The sequence below is a fragment of the Rhinoderma darwinii genome, chromosome 4 (genome assembly GCF_050947455.1).
Source record: "Rhinoderma darwinii isolate aRhiDar2 chromosome 4, aRhiDar2.hap1, whole genome shotgun sequence".
Taxonomy (NCBI): domain Eukaryota; kingdom Metazoa; phylum Chordata; class Amphibia; order Anura; family Rhinodermatidae; genus Rhinoderma; species Rhinoderma darwinii.
This window is the reverse complement of record NC_134690.1, coordinates 308,175,996-308,192,467: the sequence shown is the minus strand read 5'-3', so window position 1 is coordinate 308,192,467 and position 16,472 is coordinate 308,175,996. Positions and strand designations below refer to the sequence as shown.

General features: G+C 44.4%; 1 protein-coding gene and 1 long non-coding RNA gene across 3 annotated transcripts in view; one reads left to right on the top strand and one right to left on the bottom strand.

The window, feature by feature from the left end:
- Positions 1-4,081, top strand: part of LOC142761177 (histone H3-like centromeric protein A) — a 90,817-nt gene extending 86,736 nt beyond the window's left edge. The window contains exons 3-6 of one of the 2 annotated variants that reach the window (XM_075864371.1): positions 1,076-1,174; positions 2,872-3,008; positions 3,077-3,154; positions 3,460-4,081. In XM_075864371.1, the coding sequence (XP_075720486.1) occupies positions 1,090-1,174; positions 2,872-3,008; positions 3,077-3,154; positions 3,460-3,591 (432 nt within the window). In that variant the 5' untranslated portion in view covers positions 1,076-1,089 and the 3' untranslated portion in view covers positions 3,592-4,081. Of the gene's footprint in view, positions 1-1,072; positions 1,175-2,871; positions 3,009-3,076; positions 3,155-3,459 lie in introns of both variants that reach the window. The other variant, XM_075864373.1, reaches the window with a different exon arrangement.
- The window catches only part of LOC142761180 (uncharacterized), a 233,307-nt gene that overhangs the window by 162,567 nt on the left and 54,268 nt on the right, over positions 1-16,472 (bottom strand). The window lies entirely within an intron of this gene.

Below are 16,472 nucleotides of genomic sequence, written 5' to 3'. Positions count from 1 at the left end.
CGGTCATTACTGGGAGTGGGGGGCTGACGGTCATTACTGGGAGTGGGGGGCTGACGGTCATTACTGGGAGTGGGGGGCTGACGGTCATTACTGGAGTGGGGGGGCTGACGGTCATTACTGGGAGTGGGGGGGCTGACGGTCATTACTGGGAGTGGGGGTGCTGACGGTCATTACTGGGAGTGGGGGGGCTGACGGTCATTACTGGGAGTGGGGGTGCTGACGGTCTTTACTGGGAGTGGGGGGCTGACGGTCATTACTGTGAGTGGGGGGCTGACGGTCATTACTGGGAGTGGGGGGGGGCTGACGGTCATTACTGTGAGTGGGGGGGCTGACGGTCATTACTGTGAGTGGGGGGCTGACGGTCATTACTGAGAGTGGGGGGGCTGACGGTCATTACTGGGAGTGGGGGGCTGACGGTCATTACTGGGAGTGGGGGGCTGACGGTCAGTACTGGGAGTGGGGGGCTGACGGTCATTACTGGGAGTGGGGGGCTGACGGTACATTTTCGCTGCTGCGTGTCTAGAGATCATATGGATTATTAGATGTTTTATTTCTGTATATTTGTACTGCATTGTTGCAGCTCATCGTCCTCCAGCTGCGGCCTTTCATTTCCATGACGACTGCTCCACTTTTCCTTTGCTCCAGTTTTAAATTTCCCACCTTTGTCTGGATTACGGATTCTCTGTAAGGTTCTGTGCACACGACCTATTTTCAGGCGTTTTACGCCTCGAATCACGCCTGAAAAGACGGCTCCATTACGTCTGCAAACATCTGCCCATTGCTTGCGGGATCTGCTGCGGGTAGCTCTTCTGTTGCCGCATTATTAAATAGATCATTGATGTCGCTGTTCTGGTAATTGATGCCACGAGGATCTATTGTATTCATTGATGCAGCGTGCGTTAATTACTGACATCCGGCAATCTCATATCTTCACCGTCAATGTCATCACTTTCTTGTCACTTGCATTGGTGGCATCAGTCAGTATAAAACCGCTCAGTTTATCCTACGTCACCTGTGATTCTGCTGAATTGTCACCGTCTCTTATCCGCTTAACTGATTGTATGTCTCTCAGCAGCGTTTTACATCATCATGAAACCACCCCAGAAAAGCTCGTCCCGCAGGAAGTCGGCGCAGCCGCAGAAGAAACCTGCAGCTCCTCCTCAATCTCCGCCAAGTAAGAGAAAGTTGCACCTTGATCATCTTATCACTCTCATTATATATTTTATTTTAAAAATGAATTCCAGATAACCTCGGGTCGTGTAATACTAGATTGTAATCCGTTTCTCAGCTTTATATCTTAGAGGGTTCGTTTCTATGCAGGTAAAAATCTGTTACATACAGAAATTTCTGTAGCACAAGGCCGCCACTAGGGGGAGCAAACTGAGGACTGATTTATATAGGCACAACAGGAGCTGTATGCATGTGCACAATCGTCTCCCCCTAGTGGTGGTTGCAGGAAGCACGTTACTATATGGCCCTGGGAAGGGAATCTGAGAACACATCTCACACCCATGAAGATATATTATGAAATGAGGGATCTAAGAATTTCCAACCTGCAGTCCGACCGCTCTATTCATTCCCTATGGGATCGCCGGAAATAGTCAAGTTTGACTGCTCCTTGCCCAATTATGCACTCTGCCGTGAGCGGCTCCGCGCAGGCAGGCGCGATGTTGTGACGTCAATTTCTGAGCCTTTTTTCTACTCCGTTTATGCAGCGTGTGGATGAGACGTGTTTTATCTCATCCGCTTTGCTGCTACTGTATTATGCTGCCGATTTTTCCGCATTATAATACAGGTATATGCCGTATTTACGTAATGTGTGAACTGACTCTAACCCCTCCACCCACCCCCCTCCGCCAGTCCCAGCAAAAATGTTCTTGCATCAAACCGGTCCTCGGTGCAAAATAGGTTGGGGACCACTGCCATATAGAATGACTTGAGTGACCACCACTCTGGGACCCGCACTCTTGTTAACAACCCGCAGCGATCCGGCATTTATCACCTATCTTGTGGATAGGTGAAAAATTATTTTCGTGGTACAACCCCTTTAATCAGGTATCAATAGGACTTGATGGACCCCAAATTATCAGTCATAGAAAAGTATTTAAAATTTGAACGTCCACATTTATATCATTTTTTGGTCCAACATTCTGTGCTGATTAATTTCTTAATGTCGTTTTACAGCAGTGTGAGCACAGTTTTCTGAAACGGAGCTCTAAATCTCCTGCGTAGACAGTTACATGGTATAATTTTGTCTCCCTGCAGCCACCACTAGAGGGAGCTCACTGCATACTGTTTTGTTACCAAGTTCAATGTACAACCATATACAATGAGCTCCCTCTAGTGGTGGCTGCAGGTAGCATGTTATGTTTTAAATCTGTTTACCTGATGTTCCTTGGGGGACATTAAGGTAATAGGCCATGTTCACACAGTGCAGATACGCGGCGTAAAAGTACACAGCGTATTGGCCCTGGGCACCGGAGGTAATTCTGGCTGAAAAATTGCAGTTTTTCGGCTGGAATGTCCATAGAAGGTAGAAAAAAACCCATACTTACCCGTAGCCATGGTGACGTGTCCCTCTGATGTTCTGCAGCAGTCATATGGGATGAGACATCATCCCTGGAGGCCGGGTTGAACGCAGGAGCAGAGAGATCTGGGTAAGTTTGGCGGTTTTTTTCCGCTGCGTCTGGATGAGATTTGTTTGAATCTCCTCCACTCTTCTGCTTCTGTATTACGCTGTGGAGTTTCCGCAATGAAATCGGTTGCAGAAAATCCGCCGTGTTTACGCTACGTGTGAACCCGGCCAGACAGTGAATTTCCATGTAGCGGGAGATTCATTTTCAGCTATGATTATGGATTTCTTTCTTACAGGTAGTGGGGAAACAAGTCACAGACCGAGCACACAACGAAGAAGACGCTACCGCCCAGGAGCCCGTACGCTGATGGAAATAAGAAAGTACCAAAAATCAACCAATCTGCTCATTCAGAAAACCCCGTTTTTCCGCCTGGTGAGTGGATGTGTCCTCTGCGGCTGCTCCTCTTTATTGTCAGTGATATTCCCCTTTTATTCTTGCAGGTGAGAGAGATCTGCCTGAAGTATTCCCGCGGCGTGTTTTACTACTGGCAAAGCACCGCACTTATGGCGCTACAAGAGGTCAGTATCTCATACAATGCACTGTCCATGTAACGCATGGGTCAACCAGAGAGGGAGCTGCTCTTTGCAGTGATTCACTACTCAGCCCCCGCCCCCTCTAACACATCCATATGCCCTAGCGGGACATTTGCATAGGGGTTGTGATGCATTGTGGGAGTTCCAGAGGCCAGACCCCCCCCCCCCCCACCATCACTCTAGCTAACAGCTCATAAAAGTGAAATCTGATCAGTCCTTCGAGCTGTGTAGTAAATTATACCGGGAGTGCTGTCACTTTAAGAGGGACTAATGCTCTTCTGTATCCACAGTCAGCTGAGGACTTCCTCGTGAGTCTCTTTGAAGATTCTTACCTCTTCAGTCACCAGGCCAATAGGGGCACTCTCTTTGTGAAGGACATGCAGCTCGCACGGAGAATCCGAGGCATCCCGTATGAACTGTGATAACGCTGCCGTTTTATCTCTCAAGATTTGATGAAGAATGATCACGTGTAAATAGTTTTATATTAATGGAGAAAATCTATTGGGAAATACAAGTTTTACCATTGCATAAAAGATCCAGTTTGGAAGAGTAAACCGGCTTTAGCGCCCCCTCCTGACACTGGTTACAGTGGAGTTTTTTTCTTTGTTTTATCTGTTCATGGGAAAGTTGTTACAACCAATATGGCTGCCACTGCAGTTTGCAGGGTGGTAGTGCAGTCGTTTTTCTGTCCAGCTATGTAATGGGTTTTAGGGGTCCAGGATGTAGCACAGAAAATGACCACAAGGCGGCACTGCTGGACAAAACCGCTAACAAAGACGCTGGACACAACCGCTAATGAAACCTGATTTGGCCGACCTTCTAATTGTTCTGCTGAGTTTATGATCCGCTTCCTGTTTTTATTCTGTGAAGATTTGTTAATTTTTTCAAATAAAAAAAAAATGTATATTATAACTTTGATCTTCATCATTTTAGACTAATCTTCATAAGGGCTTGGATATGATCAATGACTCCAGCTTCGCTGTAGTTCAATACTCTTGCTCTGTCCCACCCCCATTCTTTACACTGCAGCTATGCTTGTTCAGAGTGTTTGCTGTGTGGGTGGGTGTGTGGGTTGGGTCCAGAATTATTTGGGCAGTGACACAATCTTCATGATTTGGGTTTTGCTGCCACCACATTGGATTTGAAATGAAACAACTGAGATGCAATTGAAGTTGAAACTTTCAGGTTTATTTCAAGGGGTTAAACAAAAATCTCCTGTGAAAAGTTTAGGAATTGCCACCATTTTTCTACACAACCTCCTCATTTCAGGTGATCAAAAGTGATTGGACAAATTAACATTACCATAAATGTTTTTTTTAATACTTTGTAGAGAATCCTTTGCAGGCAATGATGGCCTGAAGTCTGGAACCCATGGACATCACCAGACGCTGGGTTTCCTCCTTTGTTTTTTTTGTTTTTTATATTTCTAATTTTTTATTTTCAAGAAAAGAAATGGGGATACAGAAAAAGAAAAGGGGGTGACATGGGTACAGAAAAAGCCCATGAGGGCCGATCATTTCAACCTATATTTCAACAACAATAAGTAAATATGCAATCAAAGTCCTCCCAACATAGTACCATCAATACACTACAAGCATTAGTATAGCAAGACAGGAATACCAGCATTACACCCTCATCCGCCCCTCCATCACCCACATCTCAGTCAATTCTTAGTAATGATTGATTCAAATAGGGAAGTAAACGAAGGGTAGAAGGACAAAAGGAAGGGGGGGGGGGGGGTATAGGGAAAATCTTAAGAGGGAGAAGGGGAGATGTTCTCCCCTCACTCTCACCCCCCCCCCCCCCCCACAGCACATCACAGACCAGAGAGAACTCAAGAGCTCCCTGGTTCTCCACTAATCAGTTCACCCATGGCCCTCTTGTATCTGTCCGACTTGCAGAAGTCAAACCAATAGAACCAGGTTTTCTGAAACTGCGTTGCTCGTTCGGGTGCGGAATGGAGCAACTCCTCCATTCTCCGAATTTCGTGAATGCGCTCCAGCCATTGTCTAGTCACAGGAGGCTCAGAGGATCTCCAACCCCCCGGAATACAAGCCTTAGCTGCGTTCAACAAATGTCTCACTAACATCTTCCTGTAGCGCCCCACAGGTATATCGTGGTGGTGCAGCAAAATCCATGCCGGATCATCTCCCAGCGAGATTCCTGTGATCTCCAGAATGATATCTTGAACCTCTGACCAATAGGTGCGAAGGTTCTCACAGCTCCAGAATATATGTAAAAGCGTTCCCTCTTCTCTGCCGCATCTCCAACATAAAGGAGAAACATCCGGGAACATTTTATGTAGCACATGTGTGACTCTGTACCAACGGGATAGTATTTTAAAACTGGTTTCCTGATAGGCGTTACTAATAGACGTCTTATGTGTGAGGAGCATGATCTTTTCCCTTTGCTCTTGTGTTAGAGTAATCTGAAGATCTCTTTCCCATTTCGTAATATATGGTGGGATGAAATCCTCAGCAGGAGTGAGCAGCACGCAGTAAAGACTGGACAGGGCCCGTCTCACATGCCCCGTTTGAGAACACAAAGTTTCAAAGGAAGATAGAGCTCGGTCATAGGAAGCCGGTGTAGGTAGTCTTGACAAGTAATGAGTCAATTGTAACGCCTGCCATTGGGACGCGTCCGGGAGACCCTCTGGCTGGGAAAGCTCTTCATGCAGCCATGCATTGCCCCTATAAAAATGACTTACTCTAAAATGCCCCTGCTGTACCCATATCTTAAAGGTCTGATCTGACAGACCTGGGCCAAATTCCGGGTTACCCAAAACCGGAGTGAGGGGTGATAACAGTTGTGATATTCCCTCTCTACTCCGCACCTTTCTAAACACCTGTAAAGTTGGATATATGGTAGGATGATCACGAAATTATTTTTTTCTATATAATATTGCTTTTAGTATGTCATTAAAATAAATTTTATTTATTTGTGTTGTACTTTTTCTTTTTCTTTTTTTCTTTCTTTTACTCTATGGGGGCTGCCATTTTTTTTTTATCTCTGTATGTGTCGATTAACGACGCATACAGAGATGGAATACGGCAGCTACAGGGCATAGGAGTCAATGAAAATATGTGAAATTATTATTTAATTTTTAATACTTTCCACCATATGGAAGAAAAAAAAAATACAGCAAAAAACGTAAAAAATATAATAGCAATAAGTAACAACACTTAAAAAAAAAAAGGTTTAATTCGCGACACATTCCCTTTAAGGCAGCAGAATAGTCTAGTAAAGCTCTGTATATTGGCACACACCTCACACTCCATTACGGACCATAATTGCAGATAAAAATACTCATCCATTCATTTCTATTGCAAATGGACACCTCCTATATTTACAGGGCCACCTGATCGCATCCTGCAATATTGACACAGATTAAAGAGAACCTTTAATCTTTAAAGGGAAGGTGTCGCGCAAATATTTTTTTTTTATATGTTATTGCTTTTAGTATGTTATTAAAATAAATTTTATTTATTTGTGTTTTTGTGTTGTACTTTTTTATTACTATTACTTTTACTTCACTTCACTATGTGGGCTGCAATTTTATTTTCATCTCTGTATGTGTCGATTAACGACACATACAGAGATGGAATACGGCACATACATCCCCATAGAGAATGCGAACGGGAGCCGTTCCATTCACTATAGCGTACGCCGTCTGTGTGGGAGCGGCACATGCGCCGCTCCCACACAGTCCAAAAGGAAGGTCTTCCGCCGAGCGACATCCGGCGCCATTTTCATGTGGACCGGAAGTCGCGGCCGGACAGTAAGATGACTACTTCCGGTCCCGGCTTCCGTCCATATGTTCAGAAGCAAGGACTAGGAGCGGACGGAGCGGCGGCGGCAGGAGCAGGTAAGTTATGTTTGTGTATGTTCGTGTTATACTGAGTATTTACCACTGTATCTAATCCTCCTACACTGTACATTCGCTCAAAAAATGGCGACACACAGTGTAGGAGGTTTGAACATTCAACCCCCTCCTTTCTCCTGGCACTAGCCAGGATAAAGGAGGGGGGATTGTTTGAGGACGCTAAAGCGAGTGTGTCTTCTCCAATTTTGCAGCATAAAGCAATGAGGTTGCTTTACCACATGCCAATGCTGCAATTTTGGGAATTTCTCCCTCTAGTGACCAGCACATGGAAATGTTATAAATTAGAATCTAATTTATAATATTTCCTGACTTGTGAAAAAATGTTAAAAAATTAGAACAATGTTTAATCATTTATATACTAACAGTTTGACTAAAAAAAAAAAAAAAAAATTTTTCTAGCGACACATTCCCTTTAAGCTAAAGAAATGCAGCTCGATCGGGTTGAGATCTGGTGACTCGGTCATTGCAGAATATTCCACTTTTTTGCCTTATATACTCCTGGGTTGCTTTCGCAGAATGTTTTGGGTCATTGTCCATCTGTCCTGTGAAGCGACGTCCAATCACCTGCTGCATGTGGTTGAATCTGAGCAGAAAGTAAATCCCTGAACACTTCAGAATTCATCCGGCCGCTTCTGTCTTCAGTCACATCATCAACAAACACTAGTGACCCAGTGCCAGGCAGCCATGTATGCTATACATGTATTACACAGGATGTGGTGTGCTTTGGATCATGAGCCGTTCCGAGCCTTCTCCATACTTTCTTCCTCCCATCATTCTGGTGCAGGTTGATCTTAGTTTCATGCTGTTCCAGAACTGGGCGGCTTCTTTACTTGTTGTTTGGTAAAGTCTAATCTGGCCTTTCTGAGGCTGATTAATGGTTTTCACCTTGTGAACTCCCTGTATTTGCTCTCATGAAGTCTTCTCTTTATGGTGGACTTAGATACTGATCCACCTACTTCCAGGAGAGTGTTCGTCACTTGGGTAGATGTTGTGAAGGGGTTTTGTTCACCATGGAAAGGATTCTGCGATCATACACCACTCTTGTTTTACGTGGACGTCCAGGCCTTTTGGAGTTCCTGAGATCACCAGTGCGCTCTTTTTTTTTTCTTCTTTTTTTTAAGAATATACCAAACTGTTGATTTGGCCACTCCTGACATTTGTGCTTCTCTCTGATGGATTTCTTCATTTTTTTTCAGCCTAGCGATGGTCGGTTTCACTTGCATTGAGAGCTCCTTTCACCTCATGTTGTGGGTTCACAGCAACAGCTTCCAAATGCAAATCCCACACCTGGAATCAACTCCAGACCCTTTACCTGCTTAATTGGTTATGGAATAACGAGGGAATAACCCATGCAGCCCATTAAATAGCCTATTGAGATAATTGTCCAATTACCTTTTGGTCCTTTGAAAAAGAGGCAGCTACATATTAAAGAGCTATAAGGGTATGTTCACACGGCCTATTTTGGGTATTTTTTCGGCCCGCATAACACATTGCCTTGTTGTGCCAATAAAGATTTTCTAGACCCGCTGTAAACCATTTTACCCGTAAGTCACAGGCTACAGCGGGGGTTCCCAACCAGTGGCTCATGAGCCACCTATTGCCTGCTGTATGGCTGACCATAGGAGTCCTTCGTAATGACCATGTGAATCGTCAATTTACATTGTTCCAGCAGAATGGGTGCTGGTCTCGGTGCAAGTCGCCTTAAAGAAGTGACCACATCTAATGCTTGGCGCGTTGGTCGTCACTTTTTTAGCGCCAGTGTCATTTTTATTATTTCTAGTTTTGGAAGTAAAGCAGTTTTAGTAATAAAATACCACAAAAAAACCCCGGACCCTCACATACCTTGACCCCAGAAGCTGAGACAATAGATGGGGCCGTATTTCTGGGCCAGGCGCATGAAATGTCGAGGAAGATCACTGCGCCCCAGATCCATCAGATTCCCGATGAAGGGCAGTGGTGCGGGACGCGGAGGGCGCTGGTTCTGGTCGAGTCCTGACAGGCGACACTTGGAGTGGGAACATCTTAAGTATAGAAAGAAGAGGACGACGAGGGCCGGCAGCAGCAGAGGGACCATAGTGAAGCTGAAGACTTAGGCCTCATGCACACGACCGTAGCCATGTGAATTTCGGGTCGGCCGGCTGCGGACTGTCAGCCACGAACCGCCCGCAAATCGCGGGACATGCACATGGCCGCGGCCATTATTTTCAATGAGCCCGGACCGCAGAAGACAGCCGTAATAAGACAGGTCCGTTCTTTCTGCGGTGCGGGCTCCCGGGCCATGCACAGACCGTAAAAACTACGGTCGTGTGCATTGCCCCAGAAAAATGAATGGGGCCGCAATTCTCCCGTGGATTTTCGGGGGAATTGCGGCCGCAAAAGCACGTTCGTGTAGATGGGGCCTTAGGAGATGCTGGGTGTATATGTAGAGACAGGCGTAACCTTGAGGACAGGAAATATACAGAGGGAGGCATGGAGATTGATAGGAGAGGAGGCAGCGGACACAGGGTGAGCACTCAGTGTGGAGAAGACACATTTTATGCACAGCCATAAATTGAGTGGAGTTCCCCTTTAATAACCTCACCAGGTGGCAAGGCCCTGGCATGCTGGGAGTCGTAGTTTCACAACCGCTGGAGAGTCTCCGCTCTAGAGGATCACAAGCTTCAGGCTGCACATTCCCAGTACAGTGGAATCCTCAGCCTGGGATCACTGCAAGTCCAAATTACATTGGCGGCAAGATTTGGGGGCTCTGAACTCCTCTCTACAAGCAATCTACAAATTATATCACATCGCCTACAGGTCGTGTGCACTACATTGCCCAGGTGCTGTGCGGTTTATCTATAGGGTGGATGGGGCCCTTTAAATGATGGAGTTTCTATTCACAGCCCAAGATCCTGTGACCGTGACCTTCCCCTGTGTTTTATCGCTTCATCTAATGAATGACAGGACTGTACTGACCTTGGGCGCAGACGGAGGGTGAGTGGAGAATAAGTCAAGGAGAGATGAATGATGGATAAGACAAATGAAACGAGGCCTCCGTGTGTGTAAAGTAATATGCAGTGTTTGTGTGTGTGTGTGTGTGTGTGTGTGTGTGTGTATACACATACACACACATTATACATACACACATATATATATATATATATATATATATATATATACAAACACATATATATACATATATACACACACATATATATATATATATTACATACACACACATATACAGTATATACACACACACACACATATACATATATAAGTATATATATATATATATATATATACACATATATATATATATATATATATATATATATATATATACACAAATACACTACCGTTCGAAAGTTTAGGGTCACTTAGAAATTTCCTTATTTTTGAAAGAAAAGCAGTCTTTTTCAATGAAGATAACATTAAATTAATCAGAAATACACTCTATACATTGTTAATGTGGTAAATGACTATTCTACCTGCAAACGTTGTGTTTTTAATGCAATATCTACATAGGTGTATAGAGGCCCATTTCCAGCAACCATCACTCCAGTGTTCTAATGGTACATTATGTTTGCTAACTGTGTTAGAAGGCTAATGGATGATTAGAAAACACTTGAAAACCCTTGTGCAATTATGTTAGCACCGCTGTAAACAATTTTGCTGTTTAGAGGAGATATAAAACTGATCTTCCTTTGTGCTAGTTGAGAATCTGAAGCATTACATTTGTGGGTTCGATTAAACTCTCAAAATGGCTAGAAAAAGAGAACTTTCATGTGAAACTCGACAGTCTATTCTTGTTCTTAGAAATGAAGGCTATTCCATGCGAGAAATTGCCAAGAAACTGAAGATTTCCTACAACAGTGTGTACTACTCCCTTCAGAGGACAGCACAAACAGGCTCTAACCAGAGTAGAAAGAGAAGTGGGAGGCCACGCTGCACAACTGAGCAACAAGACAAGTACATTAGAGTCTCTAGTTTGAGAAATAGACACCTCACAGGTCCTCAAATGGCAGCTTCATTAAATAGTACCCGCAAAACAAACGCCAGTGTGATGGTCTGGGGTTGCTTTGGTGCTGGTAAAGTGGGAGATTTGTACAAGGTAAAAGGGATTTTGAATAAGGAAGGCTATCACTCGATTTTGCAACGCCATGCCATACCCTGTGGACAGCGCTTGATTGGAGCCAATTTCATCCTATAACAGGACAATGACCCAAAGCACACCTCCAAATTATGCAAGAACTATTTAGGGAAGAAGCAGGCAGCTGGTATTCTATCTGTAATGGAGTGGCCAGCGCAGTCACCAGATCTCAACCCCATAGAGCTGTTGTGGGAGCAGCTTGACCGTATGGTACGCAAGAAGTGCCCATCAAGCCAATCCAACTTGTGGGAGGGACTTCTAGAAGCATGGGGTGAAATTTCTCCCAATTACCTCAGCAAATTAAGAGCTAGAATGCCAAAGGCCTGCAATGCTGTAATTGCTGCAAATGGAGCATTCTTTGACAAAAGCAAAGTTTGAAGGAGAAAATTATTATTTCAAATAAAAATCATTATTTCTAACCTTTCTCAATGTCTTGACTATATTTTCTAGTCATTTTGCAACTCATTTGATAAATATAAGCGTGAGTTACCCCAAACTTTTGAACGGTAGTGTATACAAAAAAAGATAAGGCTACATGTCTATATTCTCCCAGTGATCTGCATGTGAGTGTAAAAGCCCTTTAGGCCTCTTTCACACCAAGTTTTTTTTTTAACTGCGGTTTTTAATATACTTATATTACTTATATAGGTCAGGTCTCTATGCTCTATTTTCTCATGAGCTTCTCAGAGGGGGGTTACTAGGAACTAGGAAACCCCTCTAGGTCTATTCATGCTCAGGGCAGACCTTATGGGTGTGCGACCTGTGCCATTGCACAGGTCTCCATTCCCCTGCTTGTGTTTCAGAAGCACCCGGGCCTGGCGAATCAGCAGCTGCATTTCCGTCCGGTCGCTTCTTCGGTCAGTGGCGTCACTATCGTTGTAGCAGCCAAAGCGGCTACTAGCGGCAACACCGGGCATGAGGGTGCACGTGCCTCCCGCCTGGACGGCACCCCCATGTTATCTCCCTTCTCTTCTATCTACTAGGCCAGTGGTTCCCAACCAGGGTGCCGCGAGAACACTTCAAGGGTGCCGCAACATTCCTCTGAACCACGGCCATGCTTTCCTCCTCCTCACAGCGTGCAGTGCATGGGAGGAGAAGGGGATTTTTTGCAGCCTCTGTAGATTGCACCCCCCACCACACCTTCCTGTATATAGCACCCCTCCTTCCTGTACATAGCTCCACTGTAGCTCCCTGAAGGAGCGGAATCCCCCTGTGGCCGGGGATTATATGGACAGTGACATCAAGCTCTCCATCCAGGAACGGAAACCTCAGCCACAGGGGGATTCCGCTCCTTCAGGGAGCTATAGTGCCGCTATCTACAGAAGGGGGGTGCTACCTACAAGGGGGCTGTGTGGCACTACCTACAAGGGGGCTGTGGGGCACTACCTACAAGGGGGCTGTGTGGCACAACCTACAAGGGGGCTGTGTGGCACTACCTACAGGGGCTGTGTGGCACTACCTACAGGGGGCTGTGTGGCACTGCCTACAAGGTGAAGGTGGGGGATTATGGCACTGTCTACACGGACAGGTACGGGGGCACTATCAACAGGGGGACACTATCTACAAGGGGGGGTGGCTGTGTGTGGCAGTCGGGAGGTGGGCATTATACTGTATGGAGGCCACTAGGCGGACATATTATACAGTGTAGGGGCACTACAGGGAGCAATATACTGTGTGACACTTAGGGGGCATAATACTGTGTGGGCAGCATTAGGGGACAAAATACTGTGTTCTTGAATAATATATATTAAATATTATTATACTGTATGGGGGCACTAAAGGAGCATTCTACTGTGTGTGGGGCACTAAAGGGGCATTATACTATGTGGGGGCACTATATAGGGCATTACACTGTGTGGTGGCATTATACTTATTTATGGGGCATTTATGATGGGGTGGACCGCCGAAAGATAATTTCGCATGGGACATCATCTATCCTAAGGCCGACTCTATTCACGCTAATAGGATATACAGAAAGAGATTGTTATCAAGAGGCAACCCCTTTAATGGAAGACATAAAATTACAAATCTGCTCTATTTCTATTCATTTCTTCTCTTTTCTCTATTAAGTAAAAATTAAATAAACATAATAATAATCACAGGCACTCTACAATAGTTATGTGATTTAAGTAAATAATAACATGTCATTAATGTCATTTTGAAAAAATTAAAAAGAAAAGGTTCTATCGTACCACCCGCATGCTTGCCTGGTTAAAATATGGTCACTGTATGTGGTCTACTTTGTTACCAAGTCAACCTCAAGTGTTTGACTGATTCTGATTTAGGCTGGGTTCACACGTGGCGGAATTTCACTTGAATTCCGCTGCGGACACTCCGCAGCGTTAATCCGCAGCGGAGCCGTTTCTCCATTGACTTCCGCTTCTATTTAGAAGTGTTCGTTTAGACGATGCGTAAAATTCCGCTGCGGAGCATAGGCTGCGGAGCGGAATTTGGTGTCCGCAGCATGCTCTGTCTGTTGTGGAGCAGTGGCGGACTGGTTGCGGACTCATGGCGGAATTTCTCCATTGACTTCAATGGAGATTCTAAATTCCGCAATGAAGTCCGCAGCTGTCATGCACATGTCATGTGTGCTGCGGATGCGTCTTGCTTTTTGGACATGACATTTCTTCATTCTGGCTGGACCTATGTATTTCTAGGTCTACAGCCAGACTGAGGAAGTCAATGGGGCTCCCGTAATTACGGGAGCGTTGCTAGGAGACGTCAGTAAATAGTCACTGTCCAGGGTGCTGAAAGAGTTAAGCGATCGGCAGTAACTGTTTCTGCACCCTGGACAGTGACTACCGATCCCAATATACAGCAACCTGTAAAAAAATTGAAGTTCATACTTACCGAGAACTCCCTGCTTCTGTCTCCAGTCCGGCTTCTCAGGATGACGTTTCAGTGTAAGTGACGGCTGCAGCCAATCACAGGCTGCAGCGGTCACATGGACTGACGCGTCATCCAGGGAGGTCGGGCTGGATGCCGAAAGAGGGACGCGTCACCAAGACAACGGCCGGTAAGTATGAAAGTCGTTTACTTTCACTAGGGAAAGTGCTGTCCCTTCTCTCTATCCTGCACTGATAATAGAGAGAAGGGAAGCACTTTTCCCGCAGTCCGCAGCAGCTAGTCCGCATCAATTTACTGCACATTTTGGGCAGATCCGCAGCCGTAATCCGCAACCCGGATTAGGTGCGGCATTGATGCGGACAGTTGCGGAGGAATTCCGCCACGTGGGGGCATGCCCTTAATGTAAATATATTTATGGGCCTACTATTATATTATTATTTGTGTTTCAGTTTGTACTGCATTTACATAATGTAGCTATTAGTATGTAGTACATGTTATTTATCATACTAAACTTTCTGAATTTGCATGGTGTTCATGTATAACAAAAAAAATATTCTTCTAATTTAATGCATTATATTATCATTGGTGTCATTATAATATACTACAAAATAAACTCAAGCAGGAATAGATTTTTTCCTTTTGGACAGTAGAAGCTTCATATTACTAAGATCTCTGTAAAGCACTATTTCTTTCATTGTTTAAGTATCGCCTAAAGAAGTCTGTTTGCTTTTGAGACAAATACTACATAAATTAGACATTATATTAGACTCATAAAAAAAATGATCACTAATTTATACAATTATTGCCTTTCCTATATTATCTTGGTCTCTAACACAGGAAATAGATTCCAGATGACAACTAGTGATGGTAGCCATTACAGCTTTGCTCAGCTGACAAACTCAGCATCGCTAATGTACGTACACGACCGTTCAAAAGTTTGGGGTCACCCAGACAATTTTGTGTTTTCCATGAAAACTCACGCTTATATTTATCAAATGAGTTGCAAAATGACTAGAAAATATAGTCAAGACATTGACAAGGTTAGAAATAATGATTTTTATGTGAAATAATAATTTTCTCCTTCAAACTTTGCTTTCGTCAAAGAATGCTCCATTTGCAGCAATTACAGCATTTCAGACCTTTAGGGTATGTGCACACGCTAGCTACCTTTTACGTCTGAAAAGACAGACTGTTTTCAGGAGAAAACAGCTGCGTCGTTTCAGACGTAAAAGTTCCTTGCATTATGCGAGGCGTCTGTGACGCTCGTAAATCTTGAGCTGCTCTTCATTGACTTCAATGAAGAACGGCTCAAATTACGTTGCAAATAAGTGTCCTGCACTTCTTTGACGAGGCAGTCATTTTACGCGTCGTCGTTTGACAGCTGTTAAACGACAACGCGTAAATGACAGGTCGTCGGCACAGCACGTCGGCAAACCCATTCAAATGAATGGGCAGATGTTTGCCGACGTATTGTAGCCCTATTTTCAGACGTAAAACGAGGCATTATACGCCTTGTTTACGTCTGAAAATAGGTTACCTTTCCCTGTCTTTTATCGCTTCATCTAATGAATGACCAGAAAAGCAAAAAGCACGGCGCCACATAGTGCAGGTCAATGGGGTTTAAATAGAATATTGAACGTGGTCTATTATGCTCACCACGATAGTGCTTGGAAAAGGCAATGAAAAAGTCCACAGGTGCTGCTGCCAGGATCCAAACCGGTAAACCAGGTGGTCACCGCTAGTTAGAACGTAAAGAGGTAGTGGAAAAAGGGAGGATCCCGTGAGGCGCTGCTGCATGGCTGTTGAAGGAACTCAGCGATGGTAGACAAAATGATATAAATAAATATATGTTTATTGAAAAACATTAATAATAATGGCTACGCGTTTCAACGCTGTACTAGCGTCTTCCTCAGGCCGTTAAAATTACATACAAAAGAGGTTGCTTATATATCAACGGAAATCTAAGCACACAGGAAGGAAAAAAAAGGGGTCAAAAGGGGAAAGGTCAAAGAATGATTGTGACGTCATAAATAACATCTATATCGGAAAATTGTTTCGAATTGTTTATGACGTCACAATCATTCTTTGACCTTTCCCCTTTTGACCCCTTTTTTTTTCCTTCCTGTGTGCTTAGATTTCTGTTGATATATAAGCAACCTCTTTTGTATGTAATTTTAACGGCCTGAGGAAGACGCTAGTACAACGTTGAAACGCGTAGCCATTATTATTAATGTTTTTCAATAAACATATATTTATTTATATTATTTTGTCTACCATCGCTGAGTTCCTTCAACAGCCACGCAGCAGCGCCTCACGGGATCCTCCCTTTTTCCACAACCTCTTTACGTTCTAATGAATGACAGGACTGTACTGACCTTGGACGCAGACGGAGGGTGAGCGGAGAATAAGTCAAGGGGAGATGAATGATGGATAAGACAAAT